Source organism: Bos indicus x Bos taurus, chromosome 12 (genome assembly GCF_003369695.1).
Source record: "Bos indicus x Bos taurus breed Angus x Brahman F1 hybrid chromosome 12, Bos_hybrid_MaternalHap_v2.0, whole genome shotgun sequence".
NCBI classification, from domain to species: Eukaryota; Metazoa; Chordata; class Mammalia; order Artiodactyla; family Bovidae; genus Bos; species Bos indicus x Bos taurus.
The window spans coordinates 52,032,615-52,059,677 of NC_040087.1; the positions used below are offsets into that span (position 1 = coordinate 52,032,615).

At 37.9% G+C, this 27,063-nt stretch overlaps 1 protein-coding gene across 16 annotated transcripts in view; it reads right to left on the reverse strand.

The window, feature by feature from the left end:
* MYCBP2 (MYC binding protein 2, E3 ubiquitin protein ligase) overlaps positions 1-27,063 on the reverse strand; it is a 270,681-nt gene that overhangs the window by 224,980 nt on the left and 18,638 nt on the right. For 15 of the 16 annotated variants that reach the window (XR_003513823.1, XM_027557733.1, XM_027557737.1 and 12 more), the window contains exon 1: positions 9,623-9,757. Coding sequence is in view for 15 of the 16 variants with exons in the window: in XM_027557733.1 (XP_027413534.1) it covers positions 9,623-9,742 (120 nt within the window). In the remaining variant the exon portion in view is untranslated. Of the gene's footprint in view, positions 1-9,622; positions 9,758-27,063 lie in introns of those variants that run through there. The other variant, XM_027557742.1, reaches the window with a different exon arrangement.

Below are 27,063 nucleotides of genomic sequence, written 5' to 3' on the forward strand. Positions count from 1 at the left end.
CATTGTTGAACTTTGTCATACTTGCTGTTTATTTTATGTATTTTAGACTATGGAAACGATGTTAACAAAAAGCAAATTCAAGCAATATTCTTATTTGAGTTCCAAATGGGTCATAAAGCAGCAGAGACAACTTGCAACATCAACAACGCATTTGGCCTAGAAGCTGCCAATGAACGTACTGCAGCACAGTAGTGGGTCAAGAAGTTTTGCAAAGGAGACTAGAGCCTTGAAGATGAGAAGCCCAGTGCCTGGCCATCAATAGTTGACCATGACCAACTGAGAAGATTATAGAAGCTGATCCTCTTACAACTAACTACAAGAGAAGTTGCCCAAGAATCCAATGTCGTCTATTCTACGGTCCGTTCTGCATTTGAAGCAAACTGGAAAGGTGAAAAAGCTCAGTAAGTGAGAGCCTCATGAGCTGACCGCAAATCAAAAAAATCATCATTTTGAAGTGTCATCTTCTCTTATTCTACACAACATGAACCATTTCTCAATCAAAATGCACTGAATAGCAGATTTTATACGACAACCAGCTCAGTGCCTAGACCAAGAAGAGGCTCCAAAACACTTCCTGAAGCCAAACCTGCACCAAAAAAATTCATGGTCACTGTCTGGTGGTCTGCTGCCCATCTGATTTACTAAAGCTTTCTGAATCCTGGCAAAGCCATTACATCTAAGAAATATGCCTAGCAAATTGACGAGATGCACTGAAAACTGAGATGCCTGCAGCTAGCAATGGTCAACAGAAAGAGGCTAATTCTTCGTGACAACACATGACTGGACTTTATACAACCACCACTTCAAAAGTTGAACAAACTGGGCTACGAAGTTTTGCCTCATCTGTCATATTCATCTGACCTTTCACCAACTGACGAGCACTTTTTCAAGCATCTCAACAATTTTTCTCAGGGAAAATGCTTCCATAACCAGCAGTACACAGAAAATGCTTTCCAAGAGTTCACTGAATCCCAAACACAGATTTTTATGCTACAGGAATATATAAACTTGTTTCTCATTGGCAAAAATGTGTTGATTGTAACAGTTCTTACTTAGATTAATAAAGATGTGTTTGAGCCTACTTATGATTTAAAATTCAGGATCCAAAACTGAAATTACTTTTGCACCAATCTAATATCTGTCTTAATAAGTACTGCAAATAACATGCTTGGTAATTCAATTGTTGTAACTAAATATCCCAGGTCTATTTTGGCCCAGCATTTTATTTATCAGACTCCAACCACATTTTTGAGATCAATATTTACATTGTAAATATACAGAACTAGCTTAAGATAGTATACAAAGGTAAATTTGAACAATTAGAGTATGGCTAGGACGTATCCACGAAAAATAAAATGAGACATTTTGAGTACCAAGAACACTTGAGTCTCAAAATTCTACTTTTCTTCAGTAAGTATTATAATTAGGAAAAAACTGAGTACTCCTTGTTCAATAAAAGAATACTAAAGTTAACTGATACATAACATGTGACTGTGTCTTTCACAGATACTAAAAACAAATGAGTATTAGCAATTCAAATCCAACAATATACTCTTAAAAAGATAATATATCACATTCAACTCAAAAACAAGGATGTACAACATTGGAAAAGCAATCCAAAATCCACACTGACAAAAAAATAAGAGAAAAAAAATAACACACTATAAATAAACATGGAAAACACTTGACAAAAATCAAATACCCATTCATGACAAAAAGCCTAAGTATATTAAGAACAGAAGAGAATTTCAAAACTCAAGTTGAAGGTACCTATGAAATACCCACAGCAACACAGTAAAAGACTGAACGCCTTCATCCTAAGGCTGTAAGCAAGGCCAAGTACCTACTCTCAGCAATTACACACAACACTGTGCTAGATCTGCTATCCTCTGCAACCAGTCAAAAAAAAAAAAGAAATAAAAGGTATAGTTATAAAGAAAATTATCTCCCAGAAATCAAATGCTTTTATTTGTAAGAGACATAAAAAAGAATCTTAAGTGTGCAGAAAAGAAAAAAACAGTCATTTGCAATAATATGTGGATTTAGCAAAGTCTAAATATATAAAAATGAGTAATATATCTATATCCTAGGAGTAAACAGTTAAAATATGTAAAAAAATAGTATCAGGAAAGTTAAAGACTGGGAGAAAATATTTTGCTAACCACATATCTGACAAATGACTGTGCTGTGCTATGCTTAGTCACTCAGTCATGTCTGACTCTTTGTGACCCCACAGACTACAGCCCGCCAGGCTCCTCTGTCCATGAGGATTCTCCAGGCAAGAATACTGGAGTCGTTGACATGACCTCCGTCCAGGGGATCTTCCCAACCCAGGGATCAAAGTCAGGTCTCCTGCCCTGCAGGCAGATTCTTTACTGTCTGAGCCACCAGGGAAGCCCAAATGACTAGCATCCAGCATATATAAAGAATTCTCAAAATTCAATGAGTAAAAAACAAACAAGCAAGCAATCCAATTAGAAAACGGGCAAAATACATGAACAGACATGTCATGGAAGAAGATATACAGAAGGCAAAGAAGCACAAGAAAAGAAGTTCAATATCATGAGCCATTAGGGAAATACAAATTAAAAAAATAAAATGAGAGGTAGTACACACCTATCAGAAAGGCTGGAATAAAAAATAGTGACATTAACACAAACAGGTGAAGAGGTGGAAAAACTAGATTGCTCATGCATTGCTGATAGTATAAAATGACACAGAGACTAGAAAAAAAGTACAGTTTTTTAGAAAATTAAACTTGTACTTACAGTATAATCCAGCAATTGCACTCTTAGGCATTTATACCAGAGAAATGAAAACTTATGTTCATACAAACACCAGCACATGAATGTTCATAGAAGCTTTATTCAAAATAAAACTGGAAACAACTCAGATGTCCTTTAATGAGTGAAGGGTTAAACAAAATGCGGTATATCCATGCCATGCAACACTTACTCAGCAATAAAAAGGTGCAAACTATTACTGATATATGCCAACAACTTGGATGAATCTCAAGAAAATTATGCTGAGTGGAAAAAACCCAATTCCAAAGGTTACATACTGCATGAATCCATTTATATAACATTTTTGAAATGACAAATTATAGAGATGGAGAACAGACTTGTGGTTTGCAGAGGCTAGGGAGAGGGTGAAATTTGGAAATGTATTTGTTTACATAAAAGTAGCACAATGGATCCTTACAATCGAACTGTTTTACATCCTCACTGCAATGGTCACAAAGACCCACACATGATAAAACTGCATAAAACTAAATACACACAAACAAATGAGTGCATATAAAACTGGTGAAATCCAAATAAGATCCACAGGTTGTATCAATATTGATTTCCTGGTAGTGATATTTATAATACTATAGTTATACAACACCTTACCAATGGGAGAAAATGGGGAAAGGGTACATAGGATCTCTCTGTATTATTTCCTAACAATTGTATTCATATCATAATCATCTCAAATTTTTACAAAATACATTTGTAAATAACAGCATTTACAATAACATCAAAAATACATAATTATTAAAGTATGCAAAGTCCTCTCCACTGAAAAACAAAATAACATCACTGAGAGAAATTAAAAACTTAAGTAAATGGTAAGAGAATCTACATTTATCAATGAGAAGACTCTGTATCATTAAAATGGCAATTTTAATGCCCCCAAACCTACAGATTCAATGCAATTCCAATAAGAATTCTAGAGGCTTTTTAAGAACAGAAATTGACAAGCTGATTCTAAAATTTACATAGAAATATAAAGAACCTAAATTAACTAAAACAATTTTTTTAAAAAAGACCACAGTTAAAACATCTGATGTATTTCAAAACTACTGTATTGAAGACATATAGTATTAGTATAAATATAGATCAATTAAACAAAATAAATTCCAGAAATAGGCTTACACAAATATAGTCATCTGATTTTTTACAGAGATGCCAGGATAATTCAAAGGAAAAAAGATTCTTTTAAGAAATGATGCTGGATCAACTGAATACCAACATGTGAAAAAATGAACATCAACTTTTACCTCACACTATATACAAAAATTAACTTGCAATGGATCACAGACCTACACGCACCAGTTAAAACTATACAATCTCTAGAAGAAAATCTATAGACAAAAACCTAGGACACAAAATACATGAAGCATAAGAGAAAAATCAATTCTTTAAATTTATAAAACTTTTGCTCTTCTAAAGCACTCTACAAAATCAAAAAAGGCAAACCACAGGACAGGAGAAATTATTTGCAACACAGCTGACAAAGGACTCTGATCTAAAATATATAAAGTACCCTGAGAATTCAATAAGAAGAAAACAATTATTAAAAGGGAAGGCAAGAGTTGAACAGACATTTCACAATAAAAAGACATAACTGGTGAAAGGCTTATCATATGATGATGATGACAATGTTCACACATCATTCGTCATGAGAGAAAAGCAAGGTAAAATATCACTGAGATACCCTTATATCAGAATGACTAAAATTTTGTGTAACTCTTAAAGGGTGAAAGACAGTGGTATCTTTTCAGGAGCATTTTTTTTCCCCTGGCATATAAACTTTGACCATAATTATTTCATAGGAAATCATTTTAACTGCTTTAAAATCATTCATTTTCAGCTATGATTCTAAGAATAAAATTAATGTGAGTATTAAAAAAAACAATGACTAAAATTTTAAAGACTAACAAGATCATGTGTTTGCAAATATATAAAGCAATTAAACTTCTCACACTATTGGTGGAACAGTAAAATGGGAATAGTCACTCTGGAAAACAGTTTTCAGTTTCTCAAAAAGCTAAACACCCACCTATTAAGCCACCTGTGAGGAAGTGTTAACACTGAGTTAACACTGTTTATTCTCTGTATTTCTCCAAGGGAATCATCACTGTCCCATGGCCAACACTTGGCAATGGAGTCTTTAGAGAGCTTTCTTTATGTTAGGTATTGATGATTCTGTTACATACTCCTACAACAACAGACCTTACCCACTAGCTGGTCCAACCACTTTGCAGAAACATCACAACTGACAATGTGAACCCAAGTTTCACCTGCTGCAGCTGGCTGCATGTCAGGATATACCTATGTGACCAGATCCCCATAAAAGTCTCAGATCCTGAGACTCAAATAAGCTTCCCTGGACAGAAATATTCCACACATACTCCTGTGTTTCACTGCCAGAGAGAAAGCACGGCCTGTGTGCTCAACAAGGCAAGACTAGGAGGCCTATGTCGTTACTCCCTAACCACGAATACATTTATTTTTCCTCCTGCTTACACTGTACTCCTTGTTGTAATAAATCTTAGCCATTATTGTAAACTGCTTTTGAGTCTTATGAGTCCTCCTGAAATCAAAGATATCATCACCTTAATCATCACAAACCTAGGTATGTACCCTCCCCCAAAAAAACAAAAACGTGTACCCACACACAGACTAGTACACAAATGTTCATAGTGGTTTTATTTGCATTGGTTGGAAACTGGAAACAACACCAAAATGCCCATCAACAAGTGAGTGAATTAAAAATCAGGATATATACAAACAATGGGATGCTAATCAGAAAAGGGAAAAAAAAAAAAGGAAAGACTATTAATATATATAAAAACATCAACAGAACTCAAAATCATTATGCTGAGGGAAAGAAGCCAGATACAAGAGTGTACCCAGTATGATCACATTTACATGAAATTCTAAAAAATGAAAACCAATCTATAATGACAGAAAGCATATCTGTGGTTGCATAGATTCAAGGCTGTAATGGGGGTCGGGGGGCAGGCGGGGTGTGGAATGCAGCAGAGATAAGGAAAGCCTTAGGGATGATGGAAAGTTTCTAAACCATGATTGTATTTTTCAACACTCACAGTTTCAGGTTCTGCCATTAAAGAACCTGATCTAAGATAGATACATTTGATAGCAGGAATTTGAGGAAGTTTCCTATGTCATGGATTTGACTTCTCTTACAAGAAAGTGAAGTCATTTGCTGGAGAGCAGAATTTATCACAAGTTTGAGGCTTTGAGGCGAATGGCAAAGGACTGAAAAAGACATAGGAAAAATGGAAGAACTATTTGACCAGAAAAAACAAGAAAATAATCTGGCTATGGAAGGTTCATTTGATGCTGGCAATCATGAAAGGGTACTGCTGTCAATAAACTCTCATTTAACTCCCTTTACCAGGAGGTGCTCACCTGCAGGGAAACATGGCTGCACTTGTACAGGACTGAGTTTGGACCGGGGCCAGGGATTGTGCTGGGTCTTTGTTGCTGTGAGGACTTCTCTCTAGTTGTGGTGAGCGGGGCCTACTCTAGCTGTGGTACACAGGCTTCTAATTGTGGTAGTGTCTCCTATTGCAGAGCATGGGCTCTAGGCACGTGGGTTTAGCAGTTGTGGCACATGGTCTCAGTAGCTGAAGCTCTCAGACTCTAGAGCACAGGCTCAGTAGTTACGGCATATGGGCTTAGTTGCTCCGCATCAAGTGAGATCTTTCTGGACCAGGGATTAAACCCATGTCTCCTGCACTGGCAGGCAGATTCTTTGCCACTGAGCATGAGAGATGCTCCAGGACTGAGTTTTGTCAGATAAATCCAACAAATGTATAAATGAGGAAAAGGAAGATGTGGTAGTCAGAATAATGGCCTCCAAAAACATCTCCCCCCTAATCCCCAGATCCTGTGAGTACATCACCTTATATGGTAAAAGGGAGCCTGCAGATATGTTTAAGAATTCTGAGATGAGGGTAGTTATTATGGATTATTGAGGGAGGCCCAATGTAATCCCAAGTGAAAGTCGCTCAGTTGTGTCCGACTCTCTGCGACTCCATGGACTATACAGTCCATGGATTTCTCCAGGCCAGAATACTGGAGTGGGTAGCCTTTCCCTTCTCCAGGTGATCTTCCCAACCCAAAGATTGAACCCAGGTCTCCCATACTGCAGGCATATTCTTTACCAGCTGCGCCACCAGGGAAGCCCATGTAATCCCAACAGTTTATATAAATGGGAGAAGGTGGCAAGACAGTTGGAGAAAGAAATATAACCACAGGAAAGGGTCAGAATAGTGTAGCATGAGAAGACTCAACCAACAATTACTGGCTGTGAAGATGGAAGGAAGCAGAACCCAAGGAATGCAGGCTCTAGAAGCTGGAAAAGGCAAGGAAAGGAATTCTCTCCTAGAGCCTCCAGAAAGAGTACAGTCTTGCCGACACTTTGATGGTAGCCAAGTGAGACCAGCCACCTGAGACTTTAGACTTCCAGAAATGTAAGATAATTTGTGCTGTTTTAAGCCAAATATAAAATATAAAGTTTGTTATAGCAGCTATAAAGAACTAATACAGTAGATGAAGCAAGAGTTTTTCTAAAAATACTGTGGTATCTATACCAGATAAGAAGGAAAGTAAACGAAGGCGATGGCTAATGGAGAAATGGAGGGGCCAATGAGAGCAATAACGAAGATGAATTAGTACAGCTGCTGCTGCTGCTAAGTCGCTTCAGTCGTGTCCGACTCTGTGAGACCCCAGAGATGGCAGTCCACCAGGCTCCCCGTCCCTGGGATTCTCCAGGCAAGAACACTGGAGTGGGCTGCCATTTCCTTCTCCAATGCATGAAAGTGGAAAGTGAAAGTGAAGTCGCTCAGTCAGGTCCGACTCCTAGCGCTAAATGGCACTTAAAAATAATTTTTATAAAATGAAGGTGGATGAAAAAATAGTCCAGAAATAGTAACAGAGGACAGAGACTAACACCACCACTTTATACACTCATCATGAACAGGAAATGTTTCCTACTCATCTTTGCATCCCAAATATCTTTGCATCCTACAAATCTTTGCACAAGGTCTGCACAGAGTCAGTAATTAAAGTCTAAGGAATAACTGAATGAAGTTTTTTTTAATATCGTTCTTATCACAAGCTGCTCCTAAAAAGTAGATAGAAAACCTAAAGGCCAACAGAAGAAAGATAAATTATTAAGGGAACAAAGCTAGTCAGAGACAGAATTTAAAGAGAAGAAAGACTTTGACTTTTTATCTCTTCCTAGATACCACATGCCACCACTTTTAGGAAAATCAACAAATGAAACCTTAAAAAGGATTTTAATAGATTTTCAATATTCCTATATTCAGATTCTGCACATAGCATGAAAAAGTGGAAAAGGGGTAGAGACTGTAAATCTGAATGACTGTGTATAAATATTTGTTCAAGGTTTCCACACATTAAGATAGTAAGAATAATCTCCACTTACTTCCCTCTTCTGTCCCCAAAACAAAAGTAATAAGATGTGATACAGTGAACATATATTATTTATCTGCCCACACAGTAACATTTTCCTGAGGGCAACCACATTCCACATAGGCTGTTCATCAGGGTGCTCACCCACCGTCCATTACAAAAGTAACTCAGAATCTAACCAATCGAAGCACCCCATTTTCAAGATCACAGTGAACAATGCAGGCCAATTAAAAACCCCATCCAAGATTTTCTGCCACAACTAGTAGAAGAAATTGCCTTTTGCCTAAAGAAAATAAAGTTGGAGCTGCCAGCAGCCTTAGTCCTCAGCCACAGGCAATAAACCCACACTCAGAGCAAAAGAGAAGCAAGAAGATTCAATGATATTATTATAATCCCTGGGTCCAAAGGATCAATTCCATCCCCTATCCTTTTATTTTTGGTTTACTACTTCAAAGTAGATTTCTTCCAGCTACAGGAGCAAGAACACTCATTAAAAAGGTCAGGAAACAACTGTCTATAGAACTTAAATATGCTATACAACCCAAGCTAAGTAACTGTTTCTATAACCAAAAGTAGAGCTCCTCAGAAATCATAGTTAGGATTTCTCTCTTCCTCCTGTCCATTATAACAGAGACTCTCTTATAGAAAGTGAAATGTTTAAGAAAAAACTAGGTGGATTTTATAGAGAAGATATCTGCATTAAATAGGGAAAAGGATCCTTGATCTCTTAAGGTACCACCAAGTTCAAATATTCTCTATTACCTTTTCTTTTGTACAGCCACCAACAGTCAAAAAAAGTTCAGAACAATATACACGCACCAATACACTCTCTAATTCATAATGTACGCATAGGTATACGACAAACTTGAAACCAAGTCCCAACTCACAAGCCAATTTCAGTCAGTTTCTAGCACGTGTAGTCAGAATGAAAACGAGAAGAGAAACAGATATCCTCCCCCAAAGGACTAATCAAAGGTAACAGGAATAAATAATAAATAATTTTCAGATTCCAAATAATAACTTGCAGGTCTCCGGTCAAAAACATCAAAAAGATAAAATTAAACAGTGTGATCAAATGATAAGGGGCTTTAAATATTACTTTAGTGCACAGAAATGATTATATGCATATCTTATTGTTTTTATTAAAGTAGTTGATGTACAACATTGTATAAGTTTCAGGTGAACAACAGTGATTCACAATTTCTAAACGTTACATTCCATTTACAGTTATTATCAAATATTGGCTGTATTCCCTGTGGTGTACTATATGTCCTTATAGCTTATCTATTTTATACATAGTAGTTTGTACCTCTCACCTTTCTAGCCTTTGTATTTTTATTCAAATTACTGTATGAAAAAGTCCTTATTCCTTATAAATTACTAAGTTTTACCTTGCTTCTTGTCTTCACTTTTGATTTGCTCTTCTGTTTTCTTTTCAACTTCTTCTTATTTAAAATTTTCTTATTCCTAAAAATTAAAAAAAATGGAATAAAAGAATGATGGAAGTTCATATTTAGACTATATAAAGCTACTAAAAACAGGTACTCCCAAAATTACAAAACAATATATACTCTAGGTGTACATACAAGATACTAACATACAACAGAGCTATTGACAAGACAGCACAATACTGGATAGCTAAGAAATATACATTATATTTTAAAATGTGAATTCTGAAAATACTTTTCTAAAATTAAAAAATGTAAAAAGGCATCAAATGAAATTGTTAACACTTTATTCCACAGCAGGGCTGCTAATAAATATTAGTTATGTTTCCTTCCCAGAAAAATCTGCTCTTTGTAATAGTGAGGACTACAATGCAATAAAGCCCAGGAGTCCATTTTTACTAAATTACTCTAAGAAAACCCCAGCTCACACACTCCTCATATGCAGCAGCCAGTTTTTCATTACCCACAGCCCTAAGATCAAATTATCCTTTAAGCAAAAGAAAGTCCCTTAAAGACTTTGAGGAAAAAAAAAAAAAAAAAAATTTAATTTGGCAAAGAATAAGAATTATAGTGGAAGAAATAAGAATCAAGGAACATGTTTTATTTTCATCTCATTTAATATTTTTCATGTCTACCATGTTGAAGTGTATACTGCCAGGTACTAAAGACAAGATGAAAAAGACAGTTCTCGTCCTCAAGGAACTCTGAGACTTGAGTGAAAATCATAGTTTAATGATCCAACAGAAGGATGCTACTGCTACAACAAAGACAAAAGATGAAGAGGAGGAGGAGATGAGGAGGAGGAGGAGGAGACCCTAGATGCTACGGAGGTCAGGTCCTTAACACTTGGTAACGAACGCAATGGAAGCTGTGACCAGAACAAAAACTGTAAGGCTAGGTCACCTGGAGGTAGGAATGTCCTTCACAAAACAGGGAAATCAAGGGGAAGAATTAGTTTGCAAAAGGAAAAAATAAGTTTGCTTTTGAAATGTTTGAATTCAAGATACATTTAGTCAACAAAATACACATGAACAAGCATATGAAAACTTAACGCTTCAGCTTCATACTTTAACCACAAAATCTTATTACATATCATAAATAGTTCTTAAATCTATCTACATCAGCTCTTTGCATTTGCATCAGGAATTTATGCAAATCCGTACCTCATATAGGAATTCAGTCAACTTAAAAAAACAAACGTTTTTTGTTTTGTTGAAAACCAAATGAATAGGTAATTCTCCCACTACAAACTCTATCAATATGTTCTCAGTTCTTTCCCATAAAGACCAAAAGCACTGACCTGGTTTAAAAGATTCTCTACCAAGACCTGACTCTCCTTATTTTGCATCCTTTTCCAACTTGTTCATCATATTCCAGCCACAAGGACTATTCTTTCAGCTGTTTGAATCTGCTAGGCTCCTTAGGGCTCTCATGAAGTCTTCCTGGAATGTTATCCCACATCTCTTGCTAAATAACTCCTATTCATCTCTGAGGCACCAGTGTAAGAGTCACTTACTCAGAAAAGTCCCAGACTGGGCTAGTTTCCCTAACATGGATTTTCATTTCATCTTATACGTGTGTCTCATCACATAACCTACAACTGCAATTACGCTTAGAGTTATCTGTTTAGTGCTGCACTCGCACCAAGAAGTAAGCTTCAAGGGTTCAGAGGCCACATCGTTCTTGCTCACTGCTTCAACCTCTTTGCTCAGAAAAGTGTCTGAGATAAAGGACTCAAACTACTTTGAGAGAAAGTGGGTGGAAGGAGAGAGGCCAGGGAGAAAAGAATTTCAGAGCTATAGTTACCAGCCTTAGAGTAAAGTAAGGGGAGGGTCAAGGATGGACTCATCGATACATTTAAAGGATATCTAGCCAGAAACTTCCTTTAAGGAATTATGCACAGGATTATTTTCCTCAGATTTTCATGCAAAGAAAGTAATGGAAATCATGTATGCACATGGGATTTCCCCACCACAGTATAAATGCTACAAAAGACAAGGGAAAGAGAGTAATAGTATCAAGCGTGACACACGGATAGATATACCTGCTCACACAATCTACTCGACTATGAGCAAAAAATACCTATTTCAACATTTTCCCTCTTAACACCTGCATCAGTCTCTGACACATCATGGATGTTCAAGATACCAGATGAATAAACAAGGTGATGAAAAGTTAATGAGTATTTTTCATGTGTGGTTTAGAAAATCAACTTTCCTTTATACTTAAGTTTATGTAAGTGAAATCAGTTATTTGACCAAAAGAAATAAGTAAATACTAAAAGGTTAACCCCTTTTATACAATTTAGAAAAGCATCAAGGTTCATTCAAAAACCAATCATTATAGAAACAGAATATGTATATGTGTGTGTGTGTGTGTGTGTGTGTGTGTGTGTGTGTGTGTGAAGTCACTCAGTCGGGTCCAACTCTTTGCGACCCCATGAACTGTAGCCTACCAGGCTCCTCCGTCCATGGGATTTTCCAGGCAAGAGTACTGAAGTGGTTTGCCATTTCCTTCTCCAGAGGATCTTCCCCACCCAGGGATCAAACCCGGGTCTCCCACATTATAGGCAGACAGGAAGTGGTGGTGATCCAAATTAAGATGGATTTCCTGAAGCCTACTTAACACGGACTTAAATTTTCCAAAGCATACACCAACACTTTTGTCTGTTTTGTATAATGGACTTCCTTAAAGTTCAAATGACTTGATATGTTTTCCTAAAATATTTGTATGCATTTGGCATCTAATTAGTTATAACAATTTTAATGAATCTGGACCCACCAATTCTGAATATACACATCATCTGACACTTTCCCCAAGTCCCCACAAATTGATTTTATCGTGTTTTTTGTTGATGTGTCTTGTTATAGAAGTAGAGGGTTGCCCAAAAAACCTAGTAAAAAGCCAAAAATTATAGGTAGGAATTCTGTGTTCAACTTAGAAAATAAAAATGCTATTTATTAGTAATACAACATCCTACTATATGACTGCATTTCAGAACTAAGCATAAACTTTTCATGCTATCTAAGGATGGATAGACAAAAGAAAAATTCTAGAAAAAAGCCTTACACATTAACATTTCACCATGGAATTTTTGACAATTTAGGACTTTAAATCTTAAATCAATAAGAGCTTAATGAAGAATGTCTGGAATTGGTCCTGTAAGATTTTTAGTCTTCTTACAAAAAGAAGAACCTCATACCCATGAGATTTGGAAGAATTATGGGTGGTAATGAAAGGCAATCGTTATTAACATGCTTTAAATATTTATTTTAAAATATTTACTTTAAAGATTCTAAACAAAAAATTCTCTTAATAGCTACCAGTTCAGTAAAACCAAATACTTCTGCAACAAGAACAAATAAATTTTGCAAGTTGTTCCACATTACATATCATTAGTTTCTATATCCATTTAACACTAAGTCTATTTTCTAACAAAACAAAAATCAGCCATAAAACTTCACTAACTCTAAATCTGTTTCTCTGTTTGCAAAATAAAAGGTTGAAGGAGATTATCTCTGAAGTTCCTTCGAACTCTAAAATGCTAGTATTTAAATAAGCCAAAATTCAAAGAACATATGGAATAAGAGGGTTTCAATCATTTGTTCAATTTCCCTTAGAAATGAGAAATGAAAAATTCCCAAGTCTATGGTCTGAGACATGAATAAGCAAATTTTTTTTGTAAAGGGCCAGACAGCAAATATTTTATGTCTTGTGGGCCATAAGATCTCTGTTACAACTGCTCATCATCTGCTAACATGAAAGAGTCACAGACAACACAGTAACAGATTAGGGTGGCCGTGCTGCTAGTGGTAAAGAAGCTGCCTGCCAATGCAGGAGACGCCGGAGACACGGGTTCGATCCCTGGGTCAGGAAGATCCCCTGGAGGAGAAAATGGCAACCCACACCAGTATTCTGGCCTGGGAAATCCCATGGACAGAGGAGCCTGGTGGGCTACAGTTCATGGGGTCACAAAGAGTGACCTGACTTAGCGACTGAGCATTACAATCTAATTGTGATTTCTGAATACTGAAATTTGAATTTCATACAATTTTCATGGGTCACAAGACATTTTTCTCCTTTGACTGATTGACTGATGTGTATCTATTCATTTTAAAATGTAAAAACCAGTCTTATCTCACAAGGCATACAGAAAAGGAACTGAGCTGCATTTGGTCTGTGGCCCATAGTTTGTTGACCCTGGCCTAGAGTATATTTTGATAAACAGTCTCATATCAGAAGAAAAAATATAACTATTAGCATGCAACACAGATAAAACTGTTCAAAACATCACTATGCTTATACAAATAAACACTCTGAAAATTATCTGCCTTTTCTTTCTGCAAAGACAAACTCCTGACTTTCACTTCTATTTTACTAAAGAAAGATACCAGATAGGAACAAGTCATCACTTTTCCTTCAAACACTGGACTAATACAAGAAAGGTCTGGAAGCAACAGGGGAACTAGATGAATCCAGATATGGACGAGCACTTCCCAGAAGAGCTTCGATCACTGGCATCTTCCTGCATGAGGGCATTTGCAGAGTGTGGGTATAAGTGAGGACTGAGTTCACTGCTGCTGCTGCTACTGCTGCTGCTAAGTCACTTCAGTCATGTCCGACTCTGTGCGACCCCAGAGACGGCAGCCCACCAGGCTTCCCTGTCCCTGGGATTCTCCAGGCAAGAACACTGGAGTGGGTTGCCATTTCCTCCTCCAACGCATGAAAGTGAAAAGTGAAAGTGAAGTCGCTCAGTCATGTCCGACTCTTCTCGACCCCATGGACTGCAGCCTACCAGGCTCCTCTGTCCATGGGATTTTCCAGGCAAGAGTACTAGAGTGGGGTGCCATTGCCTTCTCCGTCCAAAACTATGGTGCCATCCAAAGAAGCAAAATAATGTGACAGTCAAGAAAAAAACAGTCAGTCAGGTAGACTCAAGACAACCCAGACACTGGGAAGCAAGGACTTGACCTCGATGCAAAGATGAACAAAATGGATGAAATGATGTAATTTTCAACATTCAAAGAAAAAGCCAAGCGGATTTCCTGGAACAGAAAACTCAATACCTGAAATTAAGAACTTGTCAGAAGACTCTAAGAGCAGAACAGAGCAGAGGAAAAGAGAATTCACTGACTTGAAGAAAAGCCAAGAAAAAATATCATCCAAACTCAAGCACAGAGAAAAGAATGTAATGAACAAAAGAGTATGAAACATGTGAGACATAGCCAAATTGTCTCATATTCATGTAACTGCAATCTCAGAAAAAGAGAGAAAATAAAGAATGGAACAAAAGCAATATGTGAGGAAATAACTGATGATACTTTTACAAAAGTAAGGAATTAAATCAACCTAGAGATTCAAGAAATTCAGGGAATTCTAAGAAGGAAAACACAAAAAGAAAACCACACGTAGACATACCAACTGCCTGGCACAGTCAAACCGATGAGATAAAGGATATAGAGAAAATGTCAAAAGTAGCCGGGGGGCGGGGAAACATTTGAAGACTGACAGGTTCCATTTTTTGTGCGCTGAAAAGCGCTGGGGGGTAGGGGGAGGATGGGAGGGTTAGCAACCTAGAATTATATACCTATCAAATATATCCTTTAAAAATGAACACAAAAATAGGGCTTATCTCTAGTGGCCCAGGGGTTAAGAATCCACTTTGCAATGCAGGGCACACAGGTTTGATCCCTGGTCCTGGAAAATCCCACATGCCATGAAGCAATTGAATCTGAGCGCCACAAATACTAACCAAGGCTCTAGAGTCCCAAGAGCCGCACTTACTGAGCCCTTGTGTGGCAGCTACTGAAGCCCATATGCCCTGGAGCCTGTGCGCCACGACAAGAGAAGTCACCACAACGAGAAGTTCTCGCACAGCAACTAGAGAATAGGCCCTGTTTGCTGCCTTTAGAGAAAAGACAGCAATGAAGACCCAGCACAGCCAATAAACAAATATTTTATATAATGAAGAAAAAATAGAGATGATTTCAGATCCACAGAAGCTGACATAATTTCCCATCAATACACCAATACTATAAGAAGTATGAAAGAAAAGACTTCCTTTAAAAATTGCAACGTCAAAAAAAATAAAAATAAAAATTGCAACGTCAAAATTTTAAATAAAAGAACATAGACTAAAAGGATTGCAGAATATATATCCTGCACACACTCACTGGCCTCTCCAAAAAAGCTGGTGTGGCTATATGCTACTGCTAAGTCGCTTCAGACGTGTCCGACTCCTAGTGACCCCATGGACTGCAGCCTACCAGGCTCCTCCGTTCATGGGATTTTCCAGGCAAGAGTACTGGAGTGAAGTGCCATTGCCTTCTCTGTGGCTATATACTTGATGAAGTAATTTTTAAGGCTAGAAGTGCTATCAGAGATGAGCAGAACATTTCACAATGTTGCAAGGGTCCATTCAGTAGGAAGACACAAAAATCCTAAAAGTGAATGTGTATAATAGCAACAGCATAGCTTCAATATATAGAAAGCAAAACTGAGAGAAGTTAAAAGAAGAAAAGACAAACCCACAGTTACAAGATCAGAATTTAACATCTCTATGTAACTGATAGAATAAGCAGAGGACAAAACAGTATGCAAGTAGGAGGATGTAAAACCATGATTAATCAACTTGACCTAATTAACAGACATAGAAAATCACATCCAACAACTGCAGAATGCGTATTCTTTTTTAACGAAGATAACCTATTTTCCAAAATAGATGATATGCTGGGCCATAGACCAAGCCTCAACAAATTTTTAAGGACAACGATCACAAAAAAATTAAACTATAAAACAACAACAGAAAGAAAACTATGAAATTCTCAAATATTTGGAAATCTAAAAAACAGATTTCTAAATAACCTACGGATCAAAGAGGCCTTACATATATATAATGGATACATATATATATATATATATATATATATATATATATATATATATATATTGTAAGGCCTCCATCTATAATGGAGGCCTTAAAATGGAAATTAGAAAATATCTTCAATGGAATAAAAATGAAACATGACATATCAAAACTTGGGGAATGCCACTAAAGAAGGACTTTGAGGAAACACATAGTTTTTTGCATACAAATGTATTTGATGTAAAAAGAAACTCTGAAAGTAAATGATGTAGGTTTACAACTTAAGAAATTAGAAAGAAGAGAGGCAATTTAGTATAAAGAATGTAGGAGAGAAATTAAAATAAGAGCAGATATCAGTGAAACAGAACGAGGAAATGAAGGAGTCAAAACTGGTTCTCTGAATAGATTAATAAACCTAATAAACTTCTAGCAAGATTGGTCAGAAAAAAATAAAACCACAAATAACCCACGTGAGAAATAAATAAGGAAGGGGACATTACTACACACACTGCCTCTAAATTTCACAACTTAGGTAAAAGGACAAAATAACTTCTCAACACTACACAAGGAAAAAACACAATGTCTGAGTTGTCTTCTGTCTGTTAAAGAAACTGAATCCCTAGTCAAAATCTTCCCACAAAGAAAACTACACTCAGATAGCTTCAACGGTGAATTCCTCCAAACACTTAGAGAATTTGCTGGTACAGTCACAAATATCAGTCTCAGACTAATTCTTCCAGAGAATATAAAAAGAAAAAAACATTTCCCAGCTCATCTTATGAGGCTAGCATAATTCTGACACCCAAGTCTGAAAAAGATACTTTGAAATAAGAAAATATCAGGCTAGTGTTTCCCATGAACATAAAAGCAAAAATACTACATAGCAAAAAAGTGGAAAAAACCCAAATGTTCATCAGCTGATAAACAGATTAAACTAAATGTGACACATGCATATAATAGAATATTATTCAGCCATAAAAAAGAATGCAGTGCTACATTCTGGATAAACCTTGAAAACATTATGCTAAATGAAAAGAAGCAAGGGCCACAGAAGATTACAAATGGCATGATCCCATTTAGATGAATGTCCAGATCCACAGAAACAGGAAGTTGATTACTCGGCTTGCTAGGGGCTGATGAAAGGTGACAGGGAGTGACAACAAAAGGACACAGGGGTTACTTGTGGGGTGAAGAAAAATGTTCCAGTTGAACAACTTTGTGAATATACTAAAAATAACTGAATTAAATACCTTAAAAAAGTTCAATTTTATGGCATGTAAACTACATACCTCAATATAAAAATATGAGGAAAAAATGCCATTGACCTAAAAATAATTTCAGTGTCCATCAACATATAAAAAGGATAATAAATAAAATGCCAAATTTATTTTTTTTAAGTTTCTCCTTATGCTGAATAAGGGAAATAAGGGAGCAATATGGTCATTTCAACAGAAGCATTATTTTATAAAACTCAACAAATATTTGTGATGAAATGCTTCAGTAAACTAGGAAAAGAAGAGATGTTATTAATCTCATTAAGATTATCAACAAAAACCCTTCAGCTAAAATTATACTTAATTACACTCAATAATGAAAACTTAAAGACTTCCACAAAGTACAGGGAAAAAAAATAAGAATTTACACTATTACCACTTCTATTTAATACTGTATTGGAAGTCAGTAAGTCAAGCAAAAGAAATAAAAGTCATAATGGTTGAAAAGGAAAGAGCAAAGCATTGTTATTTGTAAATAACATAACCATATTTATAGAAAATACAAAATAATCCACAAATAATTAATAAATGAACTATCAAGGTCAGCAAATACAAGACCAATTTTTAAAAATCAATTAATTTATAAAACATCATATGTAAATTGCAGCTTCTCTATAGAAGCCAGACTTATTTCTCCTGTGTAATTAATGTAATGATATTTTCATTGTGTTCATGCATCACTGAATAAATTAGGGCAGGATAGTAGTCTGATTACTAAGTAGGAAACTTTTATTTACTTAACTTAGGCTGATAATTAGTAATAAGAACAGAGATTTTAATAGTTCAATTGGTCTAGGAGAGAAATGCAAAGAGATTTCCAACACAGCTTCAGTCTCTTGATTTTTATCTGCAAGTCTTTATATCAGGATAGGAGTCTTTAGGTTGGGGGGTCTTTAGGTTTGAGGTAGGGCTTCCCAAGTGGCATGCCTGCCAATGCAGAAGATGTAAAAGACGCAGGTTTAATCCCTGGGTTTGGAAGATCCCCTGCAGGAGGGCATGGCAACCCACTCCAGTATTCTTGCCTGGAGAATCTCATGGACAGAAGAGCCTGGTGGGCTACAGCCCATAGGGTCACAGAGAGTTGGACACGACTGAATCGACTTAGCATGCAGGAGTGGGAAGGGAAGGGCGGGGAAGGGTAAGGCTAGGCAGTGAGCAGACCAGCATAAGAAAAGAGATACTGAGAGTAGAGAGTGAGGGGAGAAAAAGATTGAAAAATTATGACTTTACTAGACCATGCCTCATGAAAACTTATAATCTAGGCAAATGGAGCCCAGGTGGGTGAGCAAAACTTGAGCCATAAAGCAACTCCAAAACTTTCTGAAGACAATTCATTCATCCCAGGACTAAGACAGCCACAGAAGGGTCAGGAGTTAGCAGTCATGCAACCAGGCACACAAAGCTACAAAGTACCATTAGTGAGAATTAGCAAAAAAAGACAATAGAAAGACAAACTACAGAAGAAATTTTGAGACACAACTAGGAAATGGCAACCCACTCCAGTGTTGTTGTCTGGAGAATCCCAGAGACGGGGGAGCCTGGTGGGCTGCCGTCTATGGGGTCAAACAGAGTTGGACACGACTGAAGTGACTTAGCAGCATGCTTACCAAGCTTAAATAAAAAACTAGCTTAATAGTATCTGCAGGGTATGGAAAACAGAGCACATTTGAAAAATAATCAAACCCAACTTCCAGGCATGAAAAAAAAACTGCAACTAAAGAAGTGAGTTGACAGCATTTTAGACATGATAAAGACAGAATTTGAAGAGATCAGAAAAAATTGCTACAATTCAAATAGAAAGATAAAAAGGGGTGAAAATATGTCCCTGAGACATCTTCCAAAACTGAAATCTCCTCTTTCAAGTCCGTTCATCCCAAAAGACAGCACTTGCCATAAGGACACCCTTCCTCCCAGGCACTGGACCTCATCTCACACACCCTCTTTGGGATTTTGCTCAACCACTTACACCTTTTTTTGTTCATTCTTTAATCTCTCACTTCTATGGCTTCTAACCTATTCGCCTCCTCCAATTGAAAAATAAAAAAAAGTTTCAAATGGTTCTCTACCCCCCTTCTCTCTCCATCACTAAACTTCTTGAGAACAACTGTCTCACACTCTCCTGCAATTAAGCTCCTACAACTGTATGAGACTTCCCAACATCACAAACTTACTTGTTGCCAATGCATTTATCTTCAGTCTTCATCCTTTATATTCTTCTACATATGAGTACTGTCAAACAGTCTACTTCTTTAAATTCTCCCCTACCCTCAGCTTCTTGAAGAACCTCTATTTTAGTGTTCTATCTTCCCTTGATGATAGTCATTTCTCCCTCTTCGGTACTAGCTCCTTTTTCTTCCGTTTCCCGTCCCCTAAATCTTTAGCATATACATTACTTCTCATGAGTTATCCATTCTAATGTCTATGTATTTCTGTACTGGTAACACACATTGTTTTCAATAAGCTATAATGATGTTAATTAATACCTACTGAGAGGTCACACACAGCATCAGAATGGTGGTCTAGAGCCAGTAACTTTCTCTGACAATAAAAGTACATCTACCAGGAAAACCTACCACCTTTCACTTTGATGTGGTGGGCCACTTCAAAATCCCATCGCTACCTATTTAGCTCGGAGCACATAATCTAACTCTTTACTTGTTAACTGCTAAAAGGCACACTATTTGGAATGTATTGATACTACTCGCTTTACTTTACTTTCACCCACTTAATAGTCGGACACGACTGAGCGACTGAACTGAACTGAATCTTAAAATAACCTCTATGAGGTCCATTAATGTCTTCACTTTCTCTTTTTTGCTCATCATTCTTGACATTCTCCCTTAGTCTACCATGTTATCAATAACCTCAGATATGCAGATGACACCACCCTTATGGCAGAGAAGAACTGAAGAGCCTCTTGATGACAGTGAAAGAAGAGAGTGAAAAGTTGGCTTAAAGCTCAACATTCAGAAAACTAAGATCATGGCATCCAGTCCCATCAGTTCAGTTCAATTCAGTCGCTCAGTCATGTCCGACTCTTTGCAACCCCATGAATCACAGCATGCCAGGCCTCCCTGTCCATCACCATCTCACTCAAACTCATATCAATCAAGTAGGTGATGCCATCCAGCCATCTCATCCTTCATCGTCCCCTTCTCCTCCTGCCCCCAATCCCTCCCAGCATCACAGTCTTTTCCAATGAGTCAACTCTTTGCATGAGGTGGCCAAAGTACTGGAGTTTCAGCTTTAGCATCATTCCTTCCAAAGAACACCCAGGGCTGATCTCCTTCAGAATGGACTGGTTGGATCTCCTTGCAGTCCAAGGGACTCTCGAGAGTGTTCTCCAACACCACAGTTCAAAAGCATCAATTCTTCAGCACTCAGCTTTCTTCACAGTCCAACTCTCACATCCATATATGACCACTGGAAAAACCATAGCCTTGACTAGACGGACCTTTGTTGCCAAAGTAATGTCTCTGCTTTTCAATATGCTATCTAGGTTGGTCATAACTTTTCTTCCAAGGAGCAAACGTCTTTTAATTTCATGGCTGCAGTCACCATCTGCACTAACTTGGGAGCCCAAAAAAATAAAGTCTGACACTGTTTCCACTGTTTCCCCATCTCTTTCCCAAGAAGTGATGGGACCAGATGCCATGATCTTCATTTTCTGAATGTTGAGCTTTAAGCCAACTTTTTCACTCTCCACTTTCACTCCCATCAAGAGGCTTTTTAGTTCCTCTTCACTTTCTACCATAAAGGTGGTGTCATCTGCATATCTGAGGTTTTGATATTTCTCCCGGCAATCTTGATTCCAGCTTGTGCTTCTTCCAGCCCAGCGTTTCTCATGATGTACTCTGCATATAAGCTAAATAAGCAGGGTGACAATATACAGCCTTGACATACTCCTTTTCCTATTTGGAACCAGTCTGGTGTTCCATGTCCAGTTCTAACTGTTGCTTCCTGACCTGCATATAGGTTTCTCAAGAGGCAGGTCAGGTGGTCTGGTATGCCCATCTCTTTCAGAATTTTCCACAGTTTCTTGTGATCCACACAGTCAAAGGCTTTGGCATAGTCAATAAAGCAGAAATAGATGTTTTTCTGGAACTTTCTTGCTTTTTCCATGATCCAGCGGATGTTGGCAATTTGATCTCTGCTTCCTCTGCCTTTTCTAAAACCAGCTTGAATATCTGGAAGTTCATGGTGCACATACTGCTGAAGCCTGGCTTGGCGAATTTTGAGCATTACTTTACTAGCATGTGATATGAGTGCAATTGTGCGGTAGTTTGAGCATTCTCTGGCATTGCCTTTCTTTGGGATTGGAATGAAAACTGATCTTTTCCAGTCCTGTGGCCACTGCTGAGTTTTCCAAATTTGCTGGCATACTGAGTGCAGCACTTTCACAGTATCATCTTTCAGGATTTGAAAAAGCTCAACTGGAATTCCATCACCTCCACTAGCTTTGTTCGTAGTGATGTTTTCTAAGGCCTACTTGACTTCACGTTCCAGGATGTCTGGCTCTAGGTCAGTGATCACACCATTGTGATTATCTGGGTCGTGAAGATCTTTTTTGTACAGTTCTGTGTATTCTTGCCACCTCTTCTTAATATCTTCTGCTTCTGTTAGGTCCATACCATTTCTGTCCTTTATCGAGCCCATCTTTTCATGAAATGTTCCCTTGGTAGCTCTAATTTCCTTGAAGAGATCCCTAGTCTTTCCCATTCTGTTGTTTTCCTCTATTTCTTTGCACTGATTGCTGAAGAAGGCTTTCTTATCTCTTCTAGCTATTCTTTGGAACTCTGCATTCAGATGCTTATATCTTTCCTTTTCTCCTTTGCTTTTCGCTTCTCTTCTTTTCACAGCTATTTGTAAGGCCTCTCCAGACAGCCATTTTGCTTTTTTTGCATTTCTTTTCCATGGGGATGGTCTTGATCCCTGTCTCCTGCACGATGTCACGAACCTCCATCCATAGTTCATCAGGCACTCTATCATATCTAGTCCCTTAAATCTGTTTCTCACTTCCACTGTATAATCATAAGGGATTTGATTTAGGTCATACCTGAATGGTCTAGTGGTTTTCCCTACTTTCTTCAATTTAAGTCTGAATTTGGCAATAAGGAGTTCATGATCTGAGCCACAGTCAGCTCTATATTTACCTCTATATTCACAACGCAACTGCAGCAACCATAAATGTCTACACCTCAGAAGTCAGCAAACTCCAGTCTGCAGCCCAAATCTAACCTGCTACCTATTTTTGTAAATACAATTATACTGGAACACAGTCATGCTTCCTTGTTTAAAAACTGTCCATGGCTGCTTTCAAGCTGTAACAACACAGTTGCAACAATTTCAATGGAGACTGCACAGCCTGAAAAGCCTCAAGTATTTACTATCTGGCCAGTTACAGAAGTCTGCCGACCCTTCACCCATAAGACAATATCAAGTAGCCTCATGTGTGTTTACGTGGATTCCCAGAAGGATATGCGAGAGAAAGAGACTAGGTTTGAAATACTACTACTAGAGGAAATAAAGGCCACAATGTGTCAAATTAAACCAAAATTATATTGTACACATCTAAGAAGTTCGATAAACACCAAACACATGAAAAACACACACTAAGAAAAAACATATTTAGTAAGCGTATGGTCAAATTGCTAAGAATCAAAAATAAGGAGAAAAGTTTTAAAAGCACTCAGAGAAGGAATTCTGATGCCAGTATAGTGACATAAAACACAGCCTCTCTTTCATGCTGTTTACAACTATAAACTTTGGGCAAAATACAAGACAGAAAAAGAAAAAAAAATTACTTGAGAACTCTGAAAACGATACAAAAGATTGTGGGAGGGAGTCAAATTTGGAAAAGTGACCCAGAGGACAGTGAGCTTCCCAGGCTGGCTACCTGTTCCTCTTTTCTCTAACAGCTTTGCTCTAAGACCAGGAAGCAACCACTGCATACAGAGAACAACAACACAGAAGCTAAACCTCCAAGAGAAGCCCCACATTTCTGGCCACAGGAACTGGGGAAAGGGGCTCCTACATGCTGGAGAATGTGGAGAAAACCCTGGAAGGGTGAAGGATGGAGAAAGGGATTCTCTAATCCTGTCTACAAAGCCCACACAAATCTTGGGCTTGCTCTGGAGCTGCATGGTGTTAAGATAGACCCCACCAAGACAGCAAAGGCTCTGAGAACTGAAAACCATCACCCATAAAAGGCAAGATCAAATCTGCCATCTCAAGCTAAATGGGTTGAAAGCGAAAGTGTTAGTTGCTCAGTTGTGTCCAACTCTTTGCAATTCTATGGACTGCAGCCTGCCAGGTTTCTCTGTCCCAAGAATTCTGGAATGGATTGCCGTTTCCTACTCCAGAGAATCTTCCTGACCCAGGGATTGAACACAGGTCTCCTGCATTGCAGGCAGATTCTTGACCATCTGAGCCACCAGGGAATGACAGACTGCTAAAAGAAACAGCAACAAAAAGCAACGTTCTCCAGATAATTATAGTAAGCTCCAGAGTTTTCAAAACAAATGCACAATGTCCAAGATACAATCCAAAATTCTCACAATGCAAAAATAAAACATGATAGGGACTTCCCTGGCAGTACAGTGGATAAGAGTCTGCCTGCCAAAGTCGGGGGGATGAGGGTTCAATCCTGATTGGGAATGATTCCACATGCCAGGGAGCAACTAAAGCCCCATGCACCACAACTACTGAGCTCAAGCTCTAGAGCCCACAGGCCGCAGCTAGTAAGCTAACATGCTGCAGCTACCGAAGTCCACATGCCTAGAGTCTGTGCTCCACAAGAGGAGAAGCTGCTGCAACGGGAAGCCCAAGCACCACAACGAAGAGTAGTACCCACGCCCTGCAACTAGACAAAGCCCGAGCACAGAACAAAGACCCGGACAACCAAAACAAATAAATATTAAAAAAAAAAAAAAAAGAAAATGTTATAAATTTCAAGGGAAGAAATAACTAATGGGTGCCAACCCTGAGATGATCCATGTTATAATTATTCAACAATACCCTGAAAGCAACCATTATAAGTATGTTCCATCAAGTAAAGGCAAACACACTTGAACTGAGCAGGAAAATGTTCTCAAAAGACAAAGAGAAATTTTTTTTAAAATGAGCCAAATGTAAATTTTAAAACTGAACAATGCAGTATATGAAATAAAATTCACCTGGGTGGGCTCACTAAGAGAATAAAGATGAAATAGAAAAGAGTCTGTGAACTTGAAAATGAATCAATAAAAATCACCTAATCTGAAGAACAAAGAGGAAGAAAATTGACAACAGAAAAAGTGAACAGTCAGAGATCTGTGGGACAATCTCAAAAGTCTTCTCATAATTGTCATTGGGATGTTAGAAGAAAAAAAAACCAAGAAACTACAGTAAAATATTTTAAGAAACAATGGCAGAATAGCAGAAACAGGTACACAGAAGTAGAGAAAGGACTTATGGATACTAGAGGGGAAGAGGGGTTGTAGTGAACTGGGAGACTGACACTGACATATATACACTACTAAGCATAAAACACGGAGAAGGAAATGGCAACCCACTCCACTGTTCTTGCCTGGAGAATCCCAGGGACGGAGGAGCCTGGTGGGCTGCTGTCTATGGGGTCACAAAGAGTCGGACACGACTGAAGTGACTTAGCAGCAGCAGCAAGCATAAAACAAGTCACTAATGAAAACCTACAACACAGCACAGGGAACTCTATGCAAGACTCCGAGGTGACCTAAATGGGAAGCAAATCCAAAAAAGAGAAGATATATGTGTATATATAGCTGATTCACTCTGCAGAAACTATCACAACGTTGTAAACAACTATATTCCAATAAAAATTAATTTCAAAAAATAGGATCAGTGCCCTATGCAAGTACAGATTGTCTTGGACTTCTGAATGCAGTCAGTCAGAAAGAGAAAGACAAATACCGTGTGATATCACTTGCATGTGGAATCTAAGATATGACACAAACGAACCCAGCTGCAACAAAGATTCATGGACATAGAGAACAGATTTGTGGTTGAAGGGGGAGGGGTGGGAAGGATGGTGTGGGAGTTTGAGGTCAGCAGATGTAAGCTATTATATTATGGGATAAACAACAAGGTCATACGATATGGCACAGAGACCTATATTCAGTATCCTGTGGCAAACCAAATGGAAAATATTTAAAAAATAATAATCTATATACATGTATAACTGAACCACTTTGCAATACAGCAGAAATTAACACAACATTGTTATACTTCAATTAAGAAAAAAAAAAAAACATGCCCTGGAGGAGGAAATGGAAATCTGCTCCAATATTCTTGCCTGGAAAATCCCATGGACAGAGGAGCCTGGTGGGCTGCAGTCCATGGGGTCACAGAGTCAGACATGACCGCACACGAGCATGCGTGATCCTCTTTGAAGAACAACAGAAGAGTAAATCCTATGAGTTTTCATCAAAGGGGAAATTTTTTTAATTTTTGTATCTATGAGATGATGGATGTTCACTAAATTTACTGTGGTAATTACTTCATTTGATGTATGTAATAAGCCAAATCATTATGCCATATACCTGATACAATCATACATTCAATCAAGTAATCTCAATAAAAACACAAGAAAAAGAGTACAGAGGACTGAAACATTTAATGGCGAAACAAAAAGCCTTTATTAAGACGTTTCTTTAAAGGGTTTCAAATACTGAACATACTTAATAAAGGTACAAGAACAAGATTCCTTTCAGATCTGCAGATGACACCTGATCCAAAGGCAGAGGGAAACACACTCTGAGTTCTTGGATTTCTGATCCTCCTGACCATGTGAGGCGGGCAGCACCCTTTCTGATCAGAATGTACACAGTGAGAATGAGGAGAAATCCTGGTGACAACGGCCATCCCAAGCAGTTGAAGACGGTGCTAGCTTTTGGGAGTGAAGGAAGCTGGAGGAGAAGAGAACATGTGTGGGGCAGCCTGGGTCTCTGTGTCCAGTGAGAGGCAAGTAGGTAAGTGGAAGCATTTTAGCAGGAGACAAAAGAACTTGAGAGAGGGAGGTCCAGTATCTGGGAAATACTCCTAGATTAAAAAAAAACATAACTTGGTTGTTTTTTATAGTGCTAAGTAAACAACCAAGTAAATCCAAATAAAAGCACCTGAGTGACCACAATAGGCACCACCAAGTCCCTACAATCAGACCCTAATGCAGGACCCACTGAGTCTCAGATACGATTCTAATAACACAGATGATGGCTTGCTTTCTAATT